Below are 21725 nucleotides of genomic sequence, written 5' to 3' on the forward strand. Positions count from 1 at the left end.
CGCTGAAGTTCAACACAGACTCCTGATGGGTGCAAAAAGACACCTTCCTTTATTCTGTATATAGATGAGTGTCTCAGCTCTGGGGTGACTGGATATGACCATTACATACAGTTAAGTATGAGGAAGACACTGCAACCCTGAAGGCCACCTGGGCATGGATCTGAATGGACGTTACACAAGAGCAGCCTCAGGTCATCCAGCCTGCTCAGGACAAGGAGCCCTATACCCACCCATTCCCCCTAGCCCTGTGAGTGCTTCACCGCGGTCTGGAACGAGAAACACCTGAGCTAAAGCACTGGTTACACCCAGTTTAAAGCCAGCTGGTGCCAAGCCCTGGGGTGCAGCCACATTTTGGAAAAGAGTTTACATCCTGTTCCGAGTTGTATAATGTGCCTTTTCTTTCGCTTCACCGAAGCGCTTTCAGGCAGCTCTTGTCAGGTCTGTTGGATGCGGGCCGCCCCCTTCTTTCAGCTCCTCACCTGCCCCGAGCACGGAGGGCGCCCAGGGCCCCGCCACCGCCCTGCGGCGGGACGGGACGGGGCGGGGACGGGGAGGGAAGCAGAGCGGAGCGGGGTGCGCGCTGCGGCTGCCCCACTGCTCCTTCCATCGCTGTCCCGCGGGGAGCTGTGCTCGGCGGCCGGTGAGAGGAGGAAGTGGAGGTGCCGCGACCCGCCGCTTCCCCGGGCCAGAGAGGGGCAGTGCGCTGCCTCCCCGAGCGGCAGCGGCAGCTGGGACACCCAGGTAAGGCAGAGCCGGGGCTGGCGAGCAGCGGGTTTGTCCCCGCGACCGGAGCGGGACGAGGTCATGTGCCCGCGCGGGCAGCCGGGGCTACCCCGAGCTACCGGTGTGCGGCTCCCGGGCCGGGAGGGCTGGCGGAGCGCACTCTGTAGCAGCCGCTCTCTGCAACTTCGGTGGTGCCCTACACCCCCAGAGCCGAGGCATTCCTCTCTCGGCGTGTGGCAGGCGGGTCTGTAAGCGGGAGCTATGACTAAAGGTGCATTTTAAGCCTTTGCTTAAAATTGCCGTAACTTGTGTAATACAAGGGGTTGTAGCCGGGGCTGCCGAACACGTTTTAAAGCAAGCAGTTGCTGAATATTGCCGTGTTGATGTGACTTTCTTCTTGAGTTCTTCCCTATATCCCTGTAACTGCTGTCGTTTACTAAGACTGTTCCACCTTGTCTCAAGGCGCAATTTGCCTTGTGTGTGAGTTTAGTCCTAGTAATAATACCCCTGCTATCTGTTCCACAGCGTGTTTATCCTTTCTTGTCGGTGATTACTTTTGTGTAGCTTGGTGCTGGGATGTAGTGTAGCTGAAGCTCATGTAGTGGGTGAGTTGCATGGTGCTTTTCCGCAGGCTTCCCTTCTGCGTCACTGTAAGTTGGAGCTGATAATTATTTGAACTGTAAACTGAGCTTTTAATGTAGGCATGGCCATGAGCTCTCTGCTTGGGATGACGGATGAGTGCCTTACTGTGACACATGCTAATCTGAAATACCTAGTGCTGTTTTATAAGTCAAGTAAGTGAGTTTGTAGTTTTCATAGATGGAAAAGCTGGCCATAGTAGAAATGCAGATAAAAAGATGTCTTGCAAGTACTCACTTCTGGAGCGTTTGTTTTCATTTTAGAGTAAATGTTGCTGATACTTCAGCTGACTGTCTATCATCTTTAATATAGCATGGCTGTAGTGTGAAGTGTTGCTGGTTAATTTGTTGGAACTCTCCAGTGGCTGAAAGATGAGTTGTTACTTACACCTGCTATATAAATGTTGGGGGTATTTTGGGCCATCAGAAAGCAGCTCTCAGTTACACTGAGGGAGTCCTCAGAGGGATTTTTCTCATGCTCCTCCCTCCTTTCAGTGCACCAGCTGTGCTGCTTGGCTCATCACCTGCAGAAGAGCCCCTTTAGGCATCCTTGTCTTGTTTCCTGGGTACTGCTCTTGTAGGTGGGGAGGGAGCCCCTCAAGCAGGGTGCTCCTGGTGGCCTTTTGGTGGTTATGGTTTGTAAAGCAGGAGAGAGCCTATTTGCTCTCAGAAGCTCCTCTTGATGTGTCTCTAGCTTTTATTGTAAGCTTTATTTATTGAGAAACTGTCTTATTGAGAAATAATAATTTTTTTATTCTGCATTTAGTCATCAGTGAAAGGATTCAGCTGAACTTCTAAATGAATAGTACAAGTATTTTGAACCAAACGATTACTGCATGAGCTTGTCTGCTGAAACCACTGAAAATGGAGCGGTGGGATTATATTTGGCACCAGCAAATGAGGTTACTCCCCCTTATTTATTTAATAAGTGAATCTCAGAGGTGTGAAAACCAAACCCAAAGATTTGGAGTTCATATGGTTAAAACACATTGCCAGTTTGACCTCCATCCTGAAGTGACTCTAGTTCTTAGCTGACTTTGTTAGCTCTTCAAAATTCATGGAAGTACCACTGAGGGGTTTGGGGATTTTAATGTAGACTTTTTACAACCTTAAATCTCTTAAAACCACTGAGAGGCAGTTAGAATTACACCCTAAGTTGCATTTCAGTTCTTAGCTGTGGGCTCAGTATTGTGGATGTGGCATTGCAATGTATCCAGTAACCTGGCTGCCTGCCTACAATGATTAAAAAGAGAGAAAAATAAAATCAAGCTGATAACAATATCAGCTCTGTATTATTTCATCTTGCCCTGAAACAACATTGTATTCAGAAATGCCGTGATAGTGTGGTATCCTGTAATTAAAGTTGAAATAACTGGGAAGTGGTTACTTTCACAGAATTGCTTGGCAGCATCAAGAAATGTCTTCCCCTCCACCAAGTGTAAGTGTAACCTGTTGTAGGTTTAATTGCCTCCGTGTTGTGTCAGCTTATAAACTGGATACACAAGATAAGGTGCATAATGCTCTAAGTTTCATACAAATATTTGTATCTCACATATGCAAAATATTTTCTGTTTCTTAGACAATGGGAGTCTGTGCTTCCTGCTGTTGATGCAAAGATCATGGAAAAACTGTCTTTAGCCCCTCTTAACCATTGACCTCTAAGATGTTTTTCTACTTGTTTTGACTTTTTTTCAGTAACCTATTAGCTTTTTGCTGCTGAACTTGGAACTGTGCTTTAAAAAATGGCAAGTTAGTGTATGCCAAAGAATCGGTTGTAGCAGTCTGCAATTGCTCTTCTGCAGAAATACGGTAAGAAAAATATCACTACAAAAATCAAAAGGTAGGGAAAGCAGTACTCGGACAGAGTAGGATAAAGGTTGGCATGGAGAAGGAGGCTTGAGGTGGTGGGTCTTATAGTTTAAAGAACACATGTGCTTCTGAAGGACATCTATCATATTTTTGGATTTGTGGTACAGATATTTTTATCATTACGTAAATGCATCTATTTGTACAGAATTACCAATGCCTTGGCTAAAAAGTGATAGCAATGGTCAGTCAGTGGTGGTACTGTGGAAGTTAGAGTGATGATGTTCATTACATGACCTGCTGGTACCCATAGCTTCTGGTTTTACACAAAACGCAAGGGGAGGACTCGCAGTATCTGCAGCCCGGCAGATCTCCTCACTGCAGTGAGATCAGTCCAATTTACCCATCCTCCTGGCCAGGGCCTCGTGCCAGCACTAGGCATTAGAGATATCACTGGTACAATGGGGCACAGCTCTCTAGAAACCAGTGAAATTGCGTTTGTATTTTAACAAATGATCAGTCAGGTCTCAAACATATTTTTGTTAAGGGAGGGTGTTCCTTCTAAAGGCAACTCCCTGGTTTCCTCTGCTGGCAGAGGAGCGTTATGCTGTCCTGCTTCTGATCTGGTTTTCTAAGCATAAGGAAAAAGCATTGGGAAAGAAAGCGGTGTGTAGGTGAGAGAGGCCAGTGCTCCCTCGTAGGACTCACAATGTCCTATGTTTGGTGTGGCAGAAGGGGAACTGGGGAGCCAAGGGATTGTGATTGACCAGTGCCCCGTGACCATTACAGCTCCGGCAGTTCTCAGTCATCTCCTGACCCAGCTCAGACACACAGGCAATGATTCAGAGTTAGGGAAAATACCATGTGAGATAAGGTCCTGAAAACAGCGACTTCTTTTTACATGAGGTGAGGTGAGTCTCACTGTAGGAGGTGCTTTGCAAGGCAGGGAGCAGGTTTTTGTATTCTCCTGGGAACAGGTCTGTCCATCAGAGGCAGTGTTTACCTTTCTCAGGTGAAGACCTAGGAGAAGTCTTTGGTTTTGACAATACCCAAACATTTAGCAGGAAAATTATATTGCTGAAAAGATGCATCTTGGTTGGGTGACACTGTCCTGTATTCTGGGTGGTTCAATAAAGCTTGTACATAGCTTGGTGTTGTCCAGCCCTGCCACTGTGGACAGGAGAGATGGTTTTGGGGAGCTTGCCACAGAGAGGAGTTGCTGTGGGAGAGCCTGAGCCTAGCCGATGGGTGAGGTATGAGAGCTGTTACCCATCTGTCAAAGGCAGCCACAGGACTCAGCTCTTGGTGATGGGAAGAAGTGTTGGCCATATTTGTAGTTACAGCCCCTTTTCCGAGGCAAAACAACAGGCTACTGGGCTGCCCTGTTTCAGCTGTTAAGGTAAAAATGCTATGTGATATTGAACAAATGCAGGAAAAAGGAAAAAAACCTAAATCGCACCATACTGAGGTGTGTAGTACCTGGGCAAACTTTCTTGGCACTCCTTTTCCTTATTCATGTTTCTCTTATCAGCAGATATATGAATGGGTACCACTTTGTTACATGTAGGGTATAACTTCATGTATACTCAAGTAGGTCACAGCTGAGTTTCCTGTTAGGAGGGGTTTTGTTCAGCTCTGTGCTTATTACCAGCTGGTATCTGATTAAATCATAGGAACACATTGTTCTTGTTTCCACTTGAATGTGGGGCAGAAAAACCTGGCTTTGGGTGGTACAGGGGATGGGGTTCTTCCTTCTGAACCAGTGTCTGGGCAGGACACTGGGCCATGCCCTGCAGGAGAAAGCACTGTCCCCTTTACATTAGACTGGGACCAGTTCCTGAACATTTATGCTTATTAGATAAAAATAGACCTTCTCCTCTTTTCTGTATCTATTGAACATGAATATCCATTTTCAGGATGTCATTACTTTTCTGCATCTCTTGAACCGAAAGTAACTCTGAAAGTCAGTATGAAGCAAGCACTCCACATGAAAACCTGAGACCTAGCCATAAAGGACTATCTTATCTTACCTTTGCAGTATCTTAACTTTAATCCTTGTAATTTTGACCTCAATGGGACTGACTGGTGTCAGCCCAACTTCTGGTGATGGTCTTTCTGTAATATCCTTATACATCACCAGAAATATTCAGAGTGGAGCAAGATAGTATAAAGCATTAATGACCATTTCATGATGTCTTGAAGTTTAAGCTGAATGTTGTTTTTTAAGATGATAAATGCCTTGTGGCACCTGACAGGTGCTGTCATTCCCTGTGTAGCTTACAGCAGTTGAAGCACCTCAACATCTGAGAACTGACATCAAGGAGAGCAGAGATAACAGGCTGCTTTGCTAGAGATTCTCACTACCTTGTGGGAGTGATAGCAATGGAAAAGCACAGGACCACAGCCCTGCCTCAGTTGTGTTTATTTTCAGATTCAGTGAGAATTTTTTCCCCTGAATTAATATTCATTTTTGACATTTGACAAAGTCCTTTGGTATTCCTTGTTGCTTAGGCTGCACTGTAAGTGAAGAAGAAATTCTTCAAGGTCACAGCTTGGAGTTTTAGTCCTCTATGTGGAGACTTTATCAGTAAGCGGCTGAAATGCAAGTAAAAGCTTACCAATTTAACAGAGCTCTACAAATAATGTTAGGGAAGAGCTCTGTGTGCTCTGCTTCAATAACTTCAGGAAGATAGGTATTACTCTTCCAAGTATCTCTCCAGGCAGTACTCAGCAGCGTAGCTACTACTCAAGTCTTTGTTTTTTTAATTTTTAATCCCTATCGTACCATACATGTGGTTGAAGCACAGGGCAAAACAGAAACTGAAAGGCCTTGTTAGCTGATTAAAGAAGGCAAAAGCTGCTGTAAGTACAATCCTTCACAAGTGGTATGTCAGCTAAACCTACACAAAGTGTGAGAACATGAAATTGGGTCTGGCAGCATTACTTCTACAATGTTGAGTGCAACCAAGCGGCAATTCTCTCACCAAGAGTCATGTTGCGCCACCTCGGTGAGGTGAGGGTGTAGTATGATGAGGGGGGAATTTTGATTTTCTTTTGTGAAATTTTCCTTGTAACCTATCCAACATAACAGGGTAAGAGAGTCTGGGATCAGAAGATAAGAGTGCTGACCTTGCTAACACCATCGCTTTGGTATGCGTTTCTCTGAATTGCCAGATGTGGGAACCAGTAGTATGGTATCTTGGATGAAATGTAAATGGTCGTTCATTTTGGGTTCAGTCTCTTGTACTTGCTTTGTAGAAGAGGGGATGTATCCTGGTGAAAATGATGCAGGGGAAACTTGACAAACAGGAACTTGCAGTATTTCCTGTCCCCCACTTGCTGCCTTGGGTTTTTCCTCATGCACAGAAGGCAGCTCTGATTTGGAACATTAGATGTATTGCACTCTTGTATGAGAGAGAACTGGGGCTAGTCTGTCACTCAGTAGGAGGAAAAAGGAACAAAATGGCATTCTAATACTCCTTGAAAATGAAGACTTTGAGAGGCAATATATTAGTCAATACATGCGTTGCGACCAGTAGTTAATCATCTGAGTCAGCTTCACAGCTTTGTCTTAAGCTGAAATTTTTCTGTTTTACTGTAGTATTTCCTTGTGCAGCTTCCATGCAGTCTAACAGGTGTTTGTTTCTGTGCCTTTTTAGAACCAGTTATTAACATAAGTGTATATTTTTCTTATTAATGTACCTATTAATGAATGTGTTTAAACATGGTGTGGTTTCTGGTATATTTGGTTTGAATTAACCAGTTATTATAATGGCGGTGGAAGGCATGTTTTGTAAACTTTTTGTATATATTGCTAGCATCTTACCACATAGCATATGGTTACCTGGGTAATATCTTTTGCATACCTGATTTTGTTAAAAGCTTAATACTGGTGTACAGATGTCAGAATTGCTCCTGGTGGAGACTACAGGGCATGCAGGAGCCATGCTTAATCTCTTTGCACACAAACCTGTTTAACTGTTGCCTCAGATAACCTAACTAGTTGGTGAAACTTCAACATTACAGCTTGTTGCTAAGATGTTCTTCATAGGCCATCTGAAGAGTAACTGAAAGGCTAACTAAAAACAGGTTATGTATGATTTTATTAAGCTTACTCCCTTTGAGAGGGAGAACAGTGGGGCTGTTAGCTGTTTCTATGGGGCAGACATAAACTTGGTTCATGCTTGCTCTACATGAATGACCTAGAAGGATGGATGACAAATGATATAAAGAAGGTAACGATTTTAGCAGTGCAGAGAGTAGACTGTGGTCTTCAACAACCCAGGAAAATAGTAGCAGCACATCCCTGGAGCTGGCTCAGGGCCATCTCGTCTGGCTGTGTTAAATTGGTATTAATATCAAGGCAGAACAATTCAGCGCCCATCACTTCTCTCTAACCTGCTTATCCAGGTGTAGGTTTCTCTCCTGTAAGCCACATGCCTGAGAGTCTCCCAAATTCCCTGAAAGCCAACTACTTTTTTTTTTTTTTTTCAAGTTTTCCCTGACCTCAGGATCCCTTACAGCTTCTCCCAGCCATATGCTTGTCTTATGACCATATGATCTTTAGCTGGCATGTAGCCAGTTCATTGCAGATGGGTCTGGACTGTTTTTTCCACAAGCCATCCCTTTGCATGAGGCTTAAGGATGCATGTATAGCTGTCATTCTGTGGATACTAAATCACTCAGCTGGCTTTTATGCTGCAGGTGCTACAAGTTTTATCCTTTATTTTTGGGAAGCAATATAGCTTCTGTATGGCTGCAAAAGGGAAGGAAGAATATCTTGAGGAGCATTGCAGAAGTGATAAAAGGATACCTGGGTTCTGACGAGGCTGTTTCATCCAACTAAAAGCTACTTGACTGAAATGATAGAAATAATCTTAGAAGGCAGATAAAGAGCTACAACCTGCTATCAATTTGGGAGATGGCAGTTTCTTTGAAAAAAGTAAGAAGTTCCTTTACATTATTTGTGAATAAAATACAAGTGCAAAAAGCAGGTGACAGGCTGCTCAGTAAATAGGTTGCTTCCCTAGCAATAAACAGCAGATATATAGCTGGTGTTTGCAGAGTGTCTTAAAATCAAAAACTGTTTTGATTCAGTTCCATTTTGAGACACTTCTCTGAATCACAGAATGGTTTGGGTTGGAAGGGACCAGGATCATCCAGTTCCAACCACCACTAGCCATGGGCAGGGACACCTTACATTAGACCAGGCTGCTCAAATAAACTCATCTGACTAATATTACTGTCGGCTGCCACATTGCAAGGGTAAATTGCTACGTTTTTAAGTAGCTGTGAGATTGTTACGTGTGTTCTAGCAGGTCTTCTAGGGACTGCATAGCCTGAGCTTTTGTAACTAAAGGCTAGCTTTTGAAGATGGATTTCAAACCCTGTGTATCCATATCGCTGGATTTCCTCCAGGCACTGAAGAAATTTACAGGTTCTTTGTGACCCACTGTATTTTTACATATGCAAGGCGTATCAGGTCATTTAAGGGTAGCTGGGACAGAGAGTAGTTGAAGTGAAGTCATAGTTGATGCCTGCTTCTCCTTCATGTAAGATGTACATACAGACCACTTCTACATAACTTGAGAGACATGGAAAATGCATTTTTAATTCGTAAAACTGTTATGAAATTTAAAACCAAACCAGTTCATAGCATTCTTTGAAAATTGTGTTTCAAACCCAGGAATGAGTGACTCAAGATATTCATCCTTGGGCTCATCTGTGGGTTTTTTTCTATGGAGTTTGGGTGAGAGAAGCTACCAGCAAGCTGGCTAGGATCACAAGCAGATGCAGCAGAATCTGCATCAGGATGAGTAATTCCAGAACAGTGTTTAGTAGTGCAAGTGCCAGGTAGTGCTGGTACTGCTTTTCTGCCATCGGGAGCCAAGCTAGGGTTTCTGCGGCTTCAGCTGTGCCGTAGAGATGTACATGGCAGTTCTTCGGTGTGGAGAACAGGCAGGCTCCTTAGGAGTTATTTCAGGTTTGCTTATTGCTGGCAAAATATGTTTAAGCCAGAAGAACTTTGCTTCAACCACTGGTTGAGTTTTCTTGGTAGCTTTCAAGATGATCCCAGGTAATGATCTAGAAGGGTGGGTGTTGCTTTTAGGTGTTGAAATATTATTGTTGGTTCTAGCTCTAGAATGAATGGGCTTGGGACCAGAGGAGAGGTGGTCCCAGGTGGTCCATAGGTGACTTATTTCTACCATTCTCCACTTTAAAAGGTATGGCAGCCCAATGGTACAAAACAAAACCATGATTGTGTTCAAGTTGGTGCAAAGTTAGGTTCATTGTATTGGTATCAGTTACTTGGCATTTGTGCTGGTAGAACAGAAAGAGTTAACTTTTAGTTAACTTTTAGTAGTCAGAGAAGAAGTAGTTGTTTAGGGGAAAAAGTTTATCTAAGTGTTTGGAAAGAGAAGTAACTGAGGAAGTATTAGTCATTCCCTGTGCATAAAGCAAGTCATAATTTGTATGTATTACAGCATTTTAGTTGCACTATGTCAAAAGTGTGTATTGAATACTGAAATAGATTAACTTCATTTTTGTGTAATATGTCATATACTCACCTGAGATTGTATAACATTTAGAAAACCTCAGATTGTGAAGAAAGGGAATTAAACTGACTCCTGGAATTACGAATAAAGATTGCTTCAGGCACTGTTGACCTCTCTTTTTTTCAGACTTTCTTCCCCATGGATTTGATTTGCTTTTCTTAGATTCGCAGGTTTGTGTGCAATAGCAGTTGACAGCCTACTTAATAGTGAGCTTTAGATTTCCTAAACAGAATTAGGTTCAACCTCTGATTTAAAAGAATGTTTGTTTTTCCAGCCCTCTGAAGCTCCAGCTTCCTGGAGAAGTAGGAAAAGCTTTTGCACAAGCATTGCCCGTTTCTTTTGCCAATCTCATCTTTGTCTCTCTCTTTAGTAAGTGGTTCTTACTGTTTTCATCTGTTCTTATCAGCAGGGGACTTTTAGGAACAAGACTGAGGCAGCAGCTCTGCTTTACCAAATGTCCACCCAGCACTGCAGGGCCAGGGAGGGACTGGTGGAGTAGCCTTGGTCTATGTAGAAATGAAATAAATAGACTCTGCTCTCTCTGAGCTTCTGTTCCTCCAAACCAGTGCCATGCTGGTTTGGAGGTTGTTCTTCCATTTTCTTCTCTTAACATCACTTTGAAAATACTTGCCAGAACTAAGAGGACAATGTTGTTTCAAAGGTACATACACAGGTAAGAAGGACCAGCATACCACCTACCTTCTCCTAATTCCAACCCTAATCTTCCCTTTTTGTTCATGCTTATTGTTTTTCCTCTTTTCTGTCATCTGAGGACCAGTTATATATGTGCAATTAAACCAAACTAATATTCTTCACCAGACCTTTATACTGCATAAATAAAGAAACAAATCTCTGTATGCCCTGCCTTATTTGTACTGCTGCAGTCAACGCTCCTTGCAGCATCTTGAAGTCCTGGTGATCGCACCACAGCAGGTAAGAGATGCTGTATGTCAGCAGGAAAAAATAGTTTACCAATTTCACCCCGCTTTGTGTAGTATTTACAAATGAAAATAAACCTGAGCAACAAAATTCAGACCTAGGAAAACTTGCTACCTCCCTTCTAAGGGTTAATCTCGAGTACCAGTACATAAAAATGTTAGTCAGGCTTGGATTTGGTCCTTGCATGAGCAATGTGGATTAGGCATCATGGAAATGGTAGTAAGTAAGGCAATGTGTATAGGTAGCAACAGCATCCTCAGTCAGCTGTTTAAATTCATACAATAGCCCTGTTTCATTCAAAAATTGGAAATCTGCCCTCAGAAAGAAGTCTGTAAAAAGAAGGGTGTTTTGGTTTTTGTTTTTGGGTTTTTTTTTTTTTTTAATTCTCTAATTCTAATTTTCCTTTACTTGACTCAAATGTGTGATACTTAAAATATACCTAATTCTTTTGCATGTGATTTTGGTGGCTGTTGCAGGAGGTTTTGTCAGAAGGCCCAGCTGGGGATAAGTTTATCTTGTAAAAGTTTCGTCTGGCTGTGTGTTAAGGTCATCAAATATGCTAAGGTCTCACCTGGAAGCTGTGTGAATGCAATAAACCTTGCTGATAAACAGGATGTTTTAGTTTGTGTCAGAGGGCATATGGCTTCTGGTGAGCCCAGACCCGCAGATTCTCAGTGGCAGAAGTCAGTTCTGTCTGCAGAACACTGCTGTGGGAAGCACTGCTCAGTTGTGGCCAGCCACCTTGAAAGCCTTTCAAAAAATAAGGAGGTAACTTTGGATGCTGGAGTGGAATTTAACAATAGTAGCTAATGCTAATAGCATTCTTATGGAAATAATAGCAACAATTAGCTGCTGTATGTGGGTTGAAGGGAGGGTAATGCCACACTATGTATGTGGTTACAGAAGCATCTAAAATTCTCAAGCCTAAAAAGACTAGACTGGCAGAGTATTTGAAATTCTCTTGCTGTTGAAGGGTCTCTGCGTTGTGGTTCTGCATACACTTTTGATTACCTTTCCCAATACGATGAATTATAACTACTCTCTATATGTGCATGCATGTATAAAGACCTTCCCCCCGCCCCTGCCCCAACAACATAAACTGTCAGTTTTTCATGTTATTTTCTTAATCTGTGTGAGAAAAACAGGGTGCATGAAGGTAGGGGTTAAACTTTATATCAATGATGGTGAAGAACAACAAAAACTTTTCACAAGTGTTGAAAGAGTGGCAGAAACAGAGTCTTGGAGATGTTAAAGCCATACCAATGTCACTTTGCAGACACTAAATACAGGAGGGGAGCAAGTTCATGTTCAGGAAGATTTGCAACTCTTCGGCAGTGGGTTTTGCTTGTCTTTGGTAGCAAAATTAAGATGACTTTCTAGTCCTTGATGAAATCGCAAGATGAACTCATAACACTTTGTGACTAACAAAACACATACAGGAAGTTGGGGACAGCATACAATGTACGAGCTGACCATCTGCTCTATCACCAATACTATTTCTTGAGGCAGTGACATATTAAAAAGCTTTTTATCTTTAGAAAGTTCGGGTGGCTTAGCATGCAGAAGGTCAGTAAGCTGCGAAAATGTTTGGATTGTGTTCCTTTAGCTGATGTTTCAAAGTCTTTTTTTGTGCCTTGCTTTCCCAAACTAAGTTTCAGCTGTATTCTCTTCCAGCAGAGAACATTACAAATGCTAGAGAGGTTTTGGATCTGAATAAACTGAAGGCAAAATAGTCAGTGCAAGTTTATAGGTATTGCACAGCTTTTATGTGGAACCAATAAGAAACACTGCAAATAGTCAGCTGTAGAGGAATGAATATAACCACAAGAAGCTGTTAAGGACAGTGCAAATCGATCAGTCTGTCCTTTGTGTGGCATCCCAGAGTGTTGCTAACTCAAAGTTAGCAGTAAATCATTGAAATTAAAAAAATGCCCATGTCAATGTATATTCTACATCATGGATGATAATGATGTAATTCTTGTTTCATAAAGCAGAGGTTCCTCTCCTAAAAAATATGAAGTATTAATGGGGGAATTGAAGAAGGGGCACTATAAAGCTGTGAAAGGGATAACTTAGTCATTGGGTTGTATTGCTTCCAGGGGGTCACAATAACAAGCAATAGGTGAGTTTACAAATGATTTGCAGACATGTACATGTTGTTCTCCTAAATCTGAACTCAGCGTTGTAAGGAGAAAGAAACCCTTCTGCTGCTTTTGCCATTTTTTGCTAGCTGTTTTGTGCACTTTGGCTCTATTTCTGTTTTGTGGTGGCTGATGGTCCGGTTTGGTGTGATGAACCACCTTGATGCCAGCTGATGCTGTCAAAGAGGGACCATCATTTTTTCAGCATTATTTACTTCAGTTACCTCACCTACCGAAGTTGTTACGCCACAAAGAAATAAATGCTTGTGTGCTGTGAAATGTAAGGAGCCTGTTTCTGAGGAATTTTGGAAAACCTGTGCTGGTTGTGATGAAATTCTCCTCCTGTGTGTGTATGTGAGTAGCCTTCAGTTGAACAAGGGATATTTTGCAACATCACATGCTTATCTCGGAATCTTCAGTCAAAGCTGTCACGGAGTCACTCCTTAGTCTGTTTACTTTTTAACCTAAACTTCATACAGGCAAATATGAATTTTATTTTCAAAGGGCCTGATTATATATAAAATTAGCCAGTTATTCTTTGGGTTACTTTCAGACAGAGACTAAGGTGTTGCAAGCCTTTGGGTATAATTTTGAAATCTATTCAAAAGTTGCATTTTCAGTTAAAAACAATGCAATTTGCATATGATAGGAGTGGTTTCTGAGACTGCTGGGGGGGGAAAAAGGGCAGAAAAAAAGCAAATCCAGGTTTTTTTACTTTTCCTTTTTTCTGACATTATACTTTTCAGATGTCATTATAGTATTTTCCACCTCGGTTTCAATTTTAAAATTATGACAGGTTAAGCGAAAGCATATTAATTTATATTTCTCTGAAATTTACCATTTGAACAGGGATTAATAACAGTTGTCTTTTATTCAGTTGTATTTTATTTTTTTGAGTTTGGATCTGCAGCCTTAGAAGTGGAGCAAAAAAACTTTTCTAACCTATGAAGCACGAGCACATTTTGCAATCCTTGCTTGCACTGGGTAGTAATTATTCAAATAAGCTTGTGCTGGATGCTCATATAAGTAACTATTCACATGTAACTCACTTTGTTGTTCCATGGTAAAGCAACAGCAGCTTCAGCAGAAAAAACAGGGTAAGGAGTTCTCCTTTTCTTCTTCCTTCTTCACTGTTTCTGCATTCTGCCCAGAGCTGCAGTGTGCTGCCTGTTCACTTACCCCACTGCAGCTGTTTTCAGGGATGCATTATAAACTTGATCAGCAGCTTGAGATGAATTAATCAAAAAAAGGAGGAAAAAATATTCTGGAAGAGGTACAGGTTTGAGTTGGAATTCAAGGTACCATCTGTGTACTTAAGATTGACATTTTGATTTCCTTTTTAAATTGAGTTAGTGAATATTACATAATTTTAATGTACTGCACTAGGTGATATGTTTTCAATATTAAATATGCAGACTTGGACTTGCTACAGATTTGGATTGATGGGCCCAAAATCTGAAACAGAGCGGTTGTGCAGGATTGATGACACCCAAGTTAAGAAACCCGAGGATGCTGATTTCTTAGAGGGACTCTGGCCTGCATGGCAGCCCATCACCTTAGCTTTAAAACTTTGCGCCGAAGAACCCAAATTCTTAGGTAAATGTTACCATCACTAAGGAGGTGTCGGGACTTGGAAAACAGAGTTCCAGCTTGATTTTACTCTTTTCAGGCGCAGACAAATGTTTTCTATTGGTGTTCGTTGTATGACAGTTGCATATAAGTGTGTTTTTCAGAATGCTTTTTTTCTTCATGACTATGTGTGATACAGCTATCTGCTGTAAGAGGAAAATGCATTTGGATCAGACAAACCCTGGTCAGAGTGGGATGCACTTGCTCTTCTCTGCTTGCTAGAACCTCCACTGGGACTTTCGTACATTTACTGTTTGAATGTTACATGTGCTTAATGACCGGTTTCTGGTGACTAATTGTTTCAATAAGCAAATACAATCCAGGAGCTGGAAGTGAGAACCAGGAGATAGATGGGTAGTGTTGCAACTGCTGGGCTTACCTCATCACTTAGTGCCACAGTTTTACCCAGGGAAAACTGGGAAAGGTGGCTTGCATAAGAAGCTCAGTTTACAAGTGAAAACTTACTTTGCACATATTGATTAATATTGATGTAGTAGATATATCTTAACAGTTGTTTTCTTTTGTGGAAGGTGTGTGGTGACTTCATGCTGTACAGGGGGATTATTTGTATGATGTGAAGATGGATAGTGCGAGCTGATGCAGACTTTTCGGTACTTAAAGTTGAGGATGTTTTCCCACCCTAAAAAGAGGTGAGAATCTGTAACTCTTACTTTGGGATACACCATAATTCTGTCATTATTCTGAGTCTTCAGCATCTCTGCAAATTAGGTAGTATCTGTTACTGTGTAACTGAGGTTGACAAGGAACAGGGCAAGCCCTTGGCAGGAGTGATGATCTGAAACGTTTGGATGGGTGGTAGCATGAACCTCCCAGGGCAATTTATAGCAAGATAACAATGTGTCTTGCAAACAGCTTCATGTTCTGAGGGATGGCCTGGGAACAGTGAAATGTTTGGTGGGAAAGGACGGAGAAAGTGCAGAAAATCTCTAAAACTGAAGAAAAAGTAGTGATGTATGGGTTTGGTAGGAGGTGAGGGTGGCCATTACAGGTGCTTCTCAGTGAAGTATTGCAATTTGGGAAAGGAACCTTCAGAATAGTAGGTGAAGGTTCAGTTATCCTGAAGCTTATTTATGGAAATAGGAATGTGGTTAGAGACACTGGCTTGGAAAAAAACCCAAATAATAACAGGTTTCTCTGACCAAATGCAAATTCTAAAGTTGATCTTCTAACCTGGGAAACTGGTTCTAATCTGCAGAGATCTCCATAGCAGAGATAATTCAGTGTAGCAACAAGGTGAAGACATGGACCAATTACATTATTGATGGCTTTATTTTTTAATGCTAATTTTTGTCAAAAGGATTTTTGTTTTGTTTCTTGTATAATGTTAATGTGACAAAAGAGGGCTGGTAGGGAAATGACATATTTTAGCATTGAGATTTGAAATCACAGTTAATTTTGAATTCTTCTCATGCTCTCCAGTAGCACTCTGGGGATCTCTGAGATTGCTGTTTTCAAGATGGGTAATAATTATGCTTTTCTTAAGTGTCAACAGAGACTTTATAGTATAGAGAACAGAAAGATTGTTTTGAGAGGGAGAGCCTGTGACAGCAAATTAATACTGACTTTTAATTCAATTAAATAGTGACTCAAAATTCACTTTAATACATTGTTTTATTTTCAGTTCATGGTAGTACCCTTTCCTCTGCAATTACCTCAAAGATTGCCAGTCTATTTTTAGAAGGGCAATAAACCAGAAACAGACAGCTTTAGTAATTAAAAAATGTCCTCAAGACATTAACCAATTAAAAATATGTCTGCTTCCCAGAAAGAGTGTGACAGATAAACAGCAAAATGTACAGGAAGACAAACACCAAAAAGAGATTATTCACAATAATCACCATTTTCAATCTTATTACAGTCTTTGAATTATGCATCCTAACCTGGTCTCATTTTGTAGTTCTTTGTAGACCAGAGACTAATTTTTTAGCATATTCAGAGATGCACCTTAAGAAGAAAGTAATGTTTTAAAGTGGTGAAGAACCACATCCAGCTGTGTGAAATGGCAGGAGTGTGGGATATGAAAGCTCACTTGGCCAAAACAGGGAGATAAATGCGGTATCAGGACTAGACTGAGTGTCACTTCATGTTCTGCCACAGCCAATAATGACATATTTAGGCACAAAGCAGGCAAGGCACTAAAGTGAATTTGCTTATGTGTAATTTTCTTTAAACTTCACTTACAAGGAGGCCTGCGGTTTTTCAAACTTCTCTGCACAGTACTGTGTCGTGCAATTGTTTTGTCCATGCTGAAGTTGTGTTGCCTCAGAGAAAAAAAATGTATGTATGTTTCTGCAGTAAACTTTGAAATAATTGAAGCAGTAATTAGGTGCCTAAATTGATCCCTGTGAGCAATGGAAGAAGTTCTTGGATTTTTGTTTCGGTTGTGGTGGCTTTTGTTTTGTTTTTTCTTAATAGATTGGAGGGAAACTTCCTGCTGGTACAGAGATCACTGAATAGTTTGAGTTGGAAGGGGCCCTCAAAGGTCATCTAGTCCAACCCCCCTGCAATGAGCAAGTGTAATAAGTTACCCAAAACCACATCCAGCCTGGCCTGGAATGTCTTCAGGAGGGTGCATCCACCATCTTTCTTGGCAACCTGTTCCGGGTCTGCAGTGATTATCTAGGGCTCTGGCTGGGATTATGCCCCCATCCCTTCCACACATGCACACAAGTGAGATAGTCATTGCAGTCACTGGTGCTTCAGCAGATGATGCTGTTTCTTCTTCAGGCTATGGCTTCAGTCTGCAGCTGTGCTGCTGTAGCCCAAGCTGCGGTACAGGTCTGTGGCAGCAACATGTCCCAGCTTTGGAGCACTGCTTGAGGTGAGGGCTGGCAGGTCTGCCAGAAAGATAGCAAAGGGGAAGGTGATGGGGAAAAAGGTTTCTGGAAGAGCTTCCACATCACTTCTCCCACATCTTTGATTCCTGTCTCTGTGCCACTTTATGTGTTAAGTCTCTGCAGGCAGCCATCTGTGCTGCATGATGAAATGCCTGGTTGGATCCCTTCCCTATGCCCCGCTTTCCAGCCCAGCAGGAGGAACGCTTGCACCCACATAAGGCAGAGTAGCAGAGCGGCAGTGAACATATGAGTAGGAGGTCAGCTGTGTTTAAGCTGGCATCATTGCAAAGAACAGAGATTGCCTGACAATGTCTTTGGCAGGACGCTGGAGCCAGATTTGCAAACAAAGTAACTGTGGGTACATTTGTTTTATGTGCTCCTAAGCCTGTCCTACAGGTATGAATCATGGTGTAAAACTTTAAAGCAGCTTGATGTTACTCAGCAATCAGAGCTGTCAGAAGTAAATTACTTCTTGTTGATGGTCAGCATGAAGCCTTTCTAAATAGAAGGTGGAGGGCATATACTACCACTTTCTGAAAAATAAGCTTTAATTTTCTGTTCTCAAGTTGCCATCTTCTAAACAACTATGTCTGAAAATTTTCATTAATGTATTTGGGGTGAATTTTCAGAATTACTTTTACTGATTTATGTTCAGTTTTGTATAATGAGCTGTGTTGCAAATAGCATTTGTATATGCACAGACCTTAGCAGTTAGAACTTTGAGACACGTTAGGACTTAGTGGTGAGGAGCTGTACACTGCTGTTTGCCTAGAGCACATGTCGGACTTCTCACCCCTATTTTCTGTGACATAGGCTGCAGTGTCCCTCACTTCACGCCAGTCGTGTGCAGCTTTTGGCTTCCTGGGAATGTGCCACTGCAGCCCTCAGCTGAGCACAGCCTGAATTTTCTTGTCTAATAATTAATTTCTGTAAACTTCCAACCTCTTAGGGTCAGCTCCAGCTCTCTGTGCATTCAGGTAGTTTCACTTATAACCAGAAGCAATTTTTACTATAGAAATCTCCAGTTCTGTGATGCTCCAAAGATACCGTAATGATGTATTCCTCTTGTCTTCACAGGAACTGATATTCAATGGCTAGAAACAGTTGACAAGTGGCTGAAATGAATACGACTACTATCCTACAAGAGATTTTGATAAAAAGATCACAGCAGAAGAAGAGGACTTCTCCTTTAAACTACAAAGAGAGGCTTTTTGTACTTACAAAGTCTATGCTAACATACTATGAAGGTCGAGCGGAGGTAGGACACACAGGTTTATACTGTAGAGTGACTTCTGTTCCTTTTTGGTTTTGTATGCTATTGGCTTTTTTCCTACTGTTTATCTTGCTGTCAGGAGCAGATGGGGGCAATGGCCACGGGTTACAATGCGCATGAACTGCAGTTTCTTCCCTCTTATTTATAATTCAGATTGACAGATGTGTATATAACTTACCTGATAGTCAATGTCAACTGGCTCTTAATCAGAGTAGTAGGATATGGCCGGATGCCAGAAATAAGTTTAAACAGCTTTTATAGCTGGTCATCAAAACTGAATTCTTTCTCTCTCCAGAGACATAAAAGATCACAAAGTGGGGAAAATGGAAGAAAAACTTAAAATTGTAGTTGCTTGTAGCCATGTTTACTGTGAAGGCCATTACTTTCACATATAGGAATGAACTGAATTCAGACAGCATTTGATAGGAGCTGTGCATTGCAGAACAAGTCACTAGAGATGAGATCCGTTAGAGTGGGTCATGCAACCTAGTGACTGAAATGAAGCTGGAAGCAGTTTATCTTTGACGGCACAAACAGCCTGTCCCTGTTACCACTTCCTGTGTAAGCTCAGTTACACCAGAAGTCAGTAGTGTAAACTGGGCAAATCCTCAGACCAGTGTGTTTTTCAAATGAGCTTCAGGCTCAGTTTGATCAAAATCACCTGTCCCCAGAGTGCCCTGTCAGGTCCTTGGTGATGGGGGTGGCAGTTACAGGCCTCCAGCCAGATTGTGTGCCACTGACCGTCAGCCTCTGGGTCCAGCTGTTCAGCCAGTTTCCAGTCTACCTTAGAATAGCTGTTTGTGTGTTTTTGCTGACTGTGAAGTTAAAATATGGATTTACTTTAGAATTCTGGTGGGGTTTCATTCTTTGTGGGTTTTTGGTGTGGGGTTTTTCTTCTTTTTTTTTTTTTTTTTTTTTGTTTCCCTTCCTTTAATGCTTTTCACCCCCAGAAAATAAACGGGGAGAGGGGGAGGCAGGGGGATGCACATGACACTAAGAAGGCATCTGAAACATGTCTGGCATGCTTATTCTGTGTCACCTTACATTCAGGTCAAATAGAAATGTCACTAACAGGTTTTGCAGGTCTAGTTGTTGGCATTTAAGAAGTTACCGGTTCCAGCTTTCCCTTTCCCCTGCAGGTAATGTTCTTTGGCTAAAATACTCTTCAAGGAGGTTTATCGGTCTGACAGGGGGCTAGAACTCAGTTTTATTGGCACTGAGATGGAGCAGGGCTGCCCGTAGTACATTTACTTCATAAAATGCTCCAGCTTAAGGTAAGGACAGTTGGGGTGAGAATACACATTACACCTATGCTACCCCACCAGTTTGCTGCTGAAACAGACATGTCTGTCTCTTCCATGTCCTAGCCTTGCAGGCCTTCCACATCCACTTACGTAGGTTCTGGCACTTGGAGTCCGTACTGCTCTGAGAAAAACTTGCTAATCGGCAGAAAGATTGGGTTTATTTTGGCTGGATTAGTGTTCTTCTGGGATAGCAAGCTGTGTAGCTTGTTGCAAGATCTGACAAGCACTGGGGCTGGTGCCAGGTGGTGGAGGAGGACAGGATGCTCTGACTGCTGACAGCAGAAGGTTGTTAGACTGGCTTCAGCCTCAAACTCTTCTCATGTTCACTGTTCCTCCCACTTCAGATTGTTCTAAACATTAATCAGCATTCTAATATGATTATATGATTCTAGTTTATTAACAGTATTATCTGAAAATAATGACCTTTGATCTTAGAGGGGCACACTGGGTATTTCTGCCAGCAGTACTTGGTCTCTATTTGGGAAAAAAATACTGTGACTAAGATCTCTGTGACACAGAAGTAGTTATTCCTTTGTGTCACTGGGCAACTGAAATGGAAAAAGTTTGTGGGTTTTATCAGTTGTTTGGTTATTATTTGGTTGGATGGGTTCTTTTTTAAGCCAGTGATGGTGGTTGTAAGTTTTTATTTGCAGTAAGACAGTTGGCTATTGTAGATTTATATAAAAAGAAAAATTATTAGGGATAGAAATGATTCTGGCCCCTCTGGAGAGTTGGAGGCTTATTGCTGAAATAACTATAACTACTGTGTGTGTTGACTGAATTTAAAGATGTGACAGATGAAAGGACAGGCATGGACTGATCTTGTTTCAGGTTTGGCAATACTCAAAGTCCAGATTGGTAAGATAAACATGGAAATCCCAAGCCAAGAAGATCCCACACCCTCACATTAATCATGTAACTGCAGTGGTAGCAGTCTGCCAAGGGTGGCTGAGTTCTGCTCCTCTAGGCAAGTGTGTAATTCCCAGTGTGGTTGTTGGCCAAACTGAAGTCTTGTCTTGTAGGGTTTTTTTCCCATTTTAACTTCATGGGAATGCCATAGAGAGGGTTCAAAAAGAACCTGGTTTGTGTCATGTGAGCAATCCTACTTCTTCTTTTTAAAAACGAGGTTAAAATAGATCTCATAAACCAGATTAGTCAATTCTCAAAGCGTGGGCAAGTCGGGATTGTAAATAAGGTGACAGAATTAGGTACTTGGCGTGTCTGGTGGCAGAAGTGGAACATTTATAACAACAGAAAGCAATCAACCATAGAAAACGTTGTTCTTGTAAATTCTGCTGAGAGATGTAATTGGCCCTGCACTATGTAGCTGGTGGTGAGGGATCGCTTGCTCTTTGACCAGAAACTGCACATTATAAAAGTGTTTTTCTCTATTATTTTTTTTCTTATGTCCTGTCTTGACAAAGTGCCATATACCTACCTGGAGCATTACACAATTCTCTAATAAACATGACTGCCAGCAACAGAGTAAAATCTTGTTTAAACCTGCTTATAACCTATTTAAATCCTTTTATATGTGCTTCCAAGCAGCTCAGGCACCCAGTCATGGTACAAAGTGCCTACACTGAAACTGGAGCTGCACTGATGTCATGAGAAGTGTAGCTTCTGTGCTTAGGAATATTGCTGAACTGTAGGTCATGGAGGAGGTGTGTGAATTACTGAATCAGTGAAGAGGCTCAATTTTAAGACTGATTTCAAAGCATAGAAACCTCAGGAAGGAAAGTCCTGGTTTAGGTCACCTGTGCAAAGTTCTACAATTATAAGTAATGTCATGGGAAACTTATTTTTTGTAGGAAGCCAATAGAACCTTGGATTTTATGGCTTATCTTCTTCTGGGCA

General features: G+C 41.9%; 1 protein-coding gene across 5 annotated transcripts in view; it reads left to right on the forward strand.

Annotated features, from left to right (window-relative positions):
- Positions 1 to 427: 427 nt before the first annotated feature.
- The window catches only part of TEC (tec protein tyrosine kinase), a 50115-nt gene continuing 28817 nt past the window's right edge, over positions 428 to 21725 (forward strand). The window contains exons 1-3 of one of the 5 annotated variants that reach the window (XM_065697650.1): positions 428 to 741; positions 14964 to 15083; positions 18369 to 18549. In XM_065697650.1, the coding sequence (XP_065553722.1) occupies positions 18412 to 18549 (138 nt within the window). In that variant the 5' untranslated portion in view covers positions 428 to 741; positions 14964 to 15083; positions 18369 to 18411. Of the gene's footprint in view, positions 742 to 3080; positions 3171 to 14963; positions 15084 to 18368; positions 18550 to 19751; positions 19839 to 21725 lie in introns of those variants that run through there. The other 4 variants (XM_065697659.1, XM_065697640.1, XM_065697668.1 and 1 more) reach the window with 4 other exon arrangements.

This window comes from Lathamus discolor, chromosome 1 (genome assembly GCF_037157495.1).
Source record: "Lathamus discolor isolate bLatDis1 chromosome 1, bLatDis1.hap1, whole genome shotgun sequence".
NCBI classification, from domain to species: Eukaryota; Metazoa; Chordata; class Aves; order Psittaciformes; family Psittacidae; genus Lathamus; species Lathamus discolor.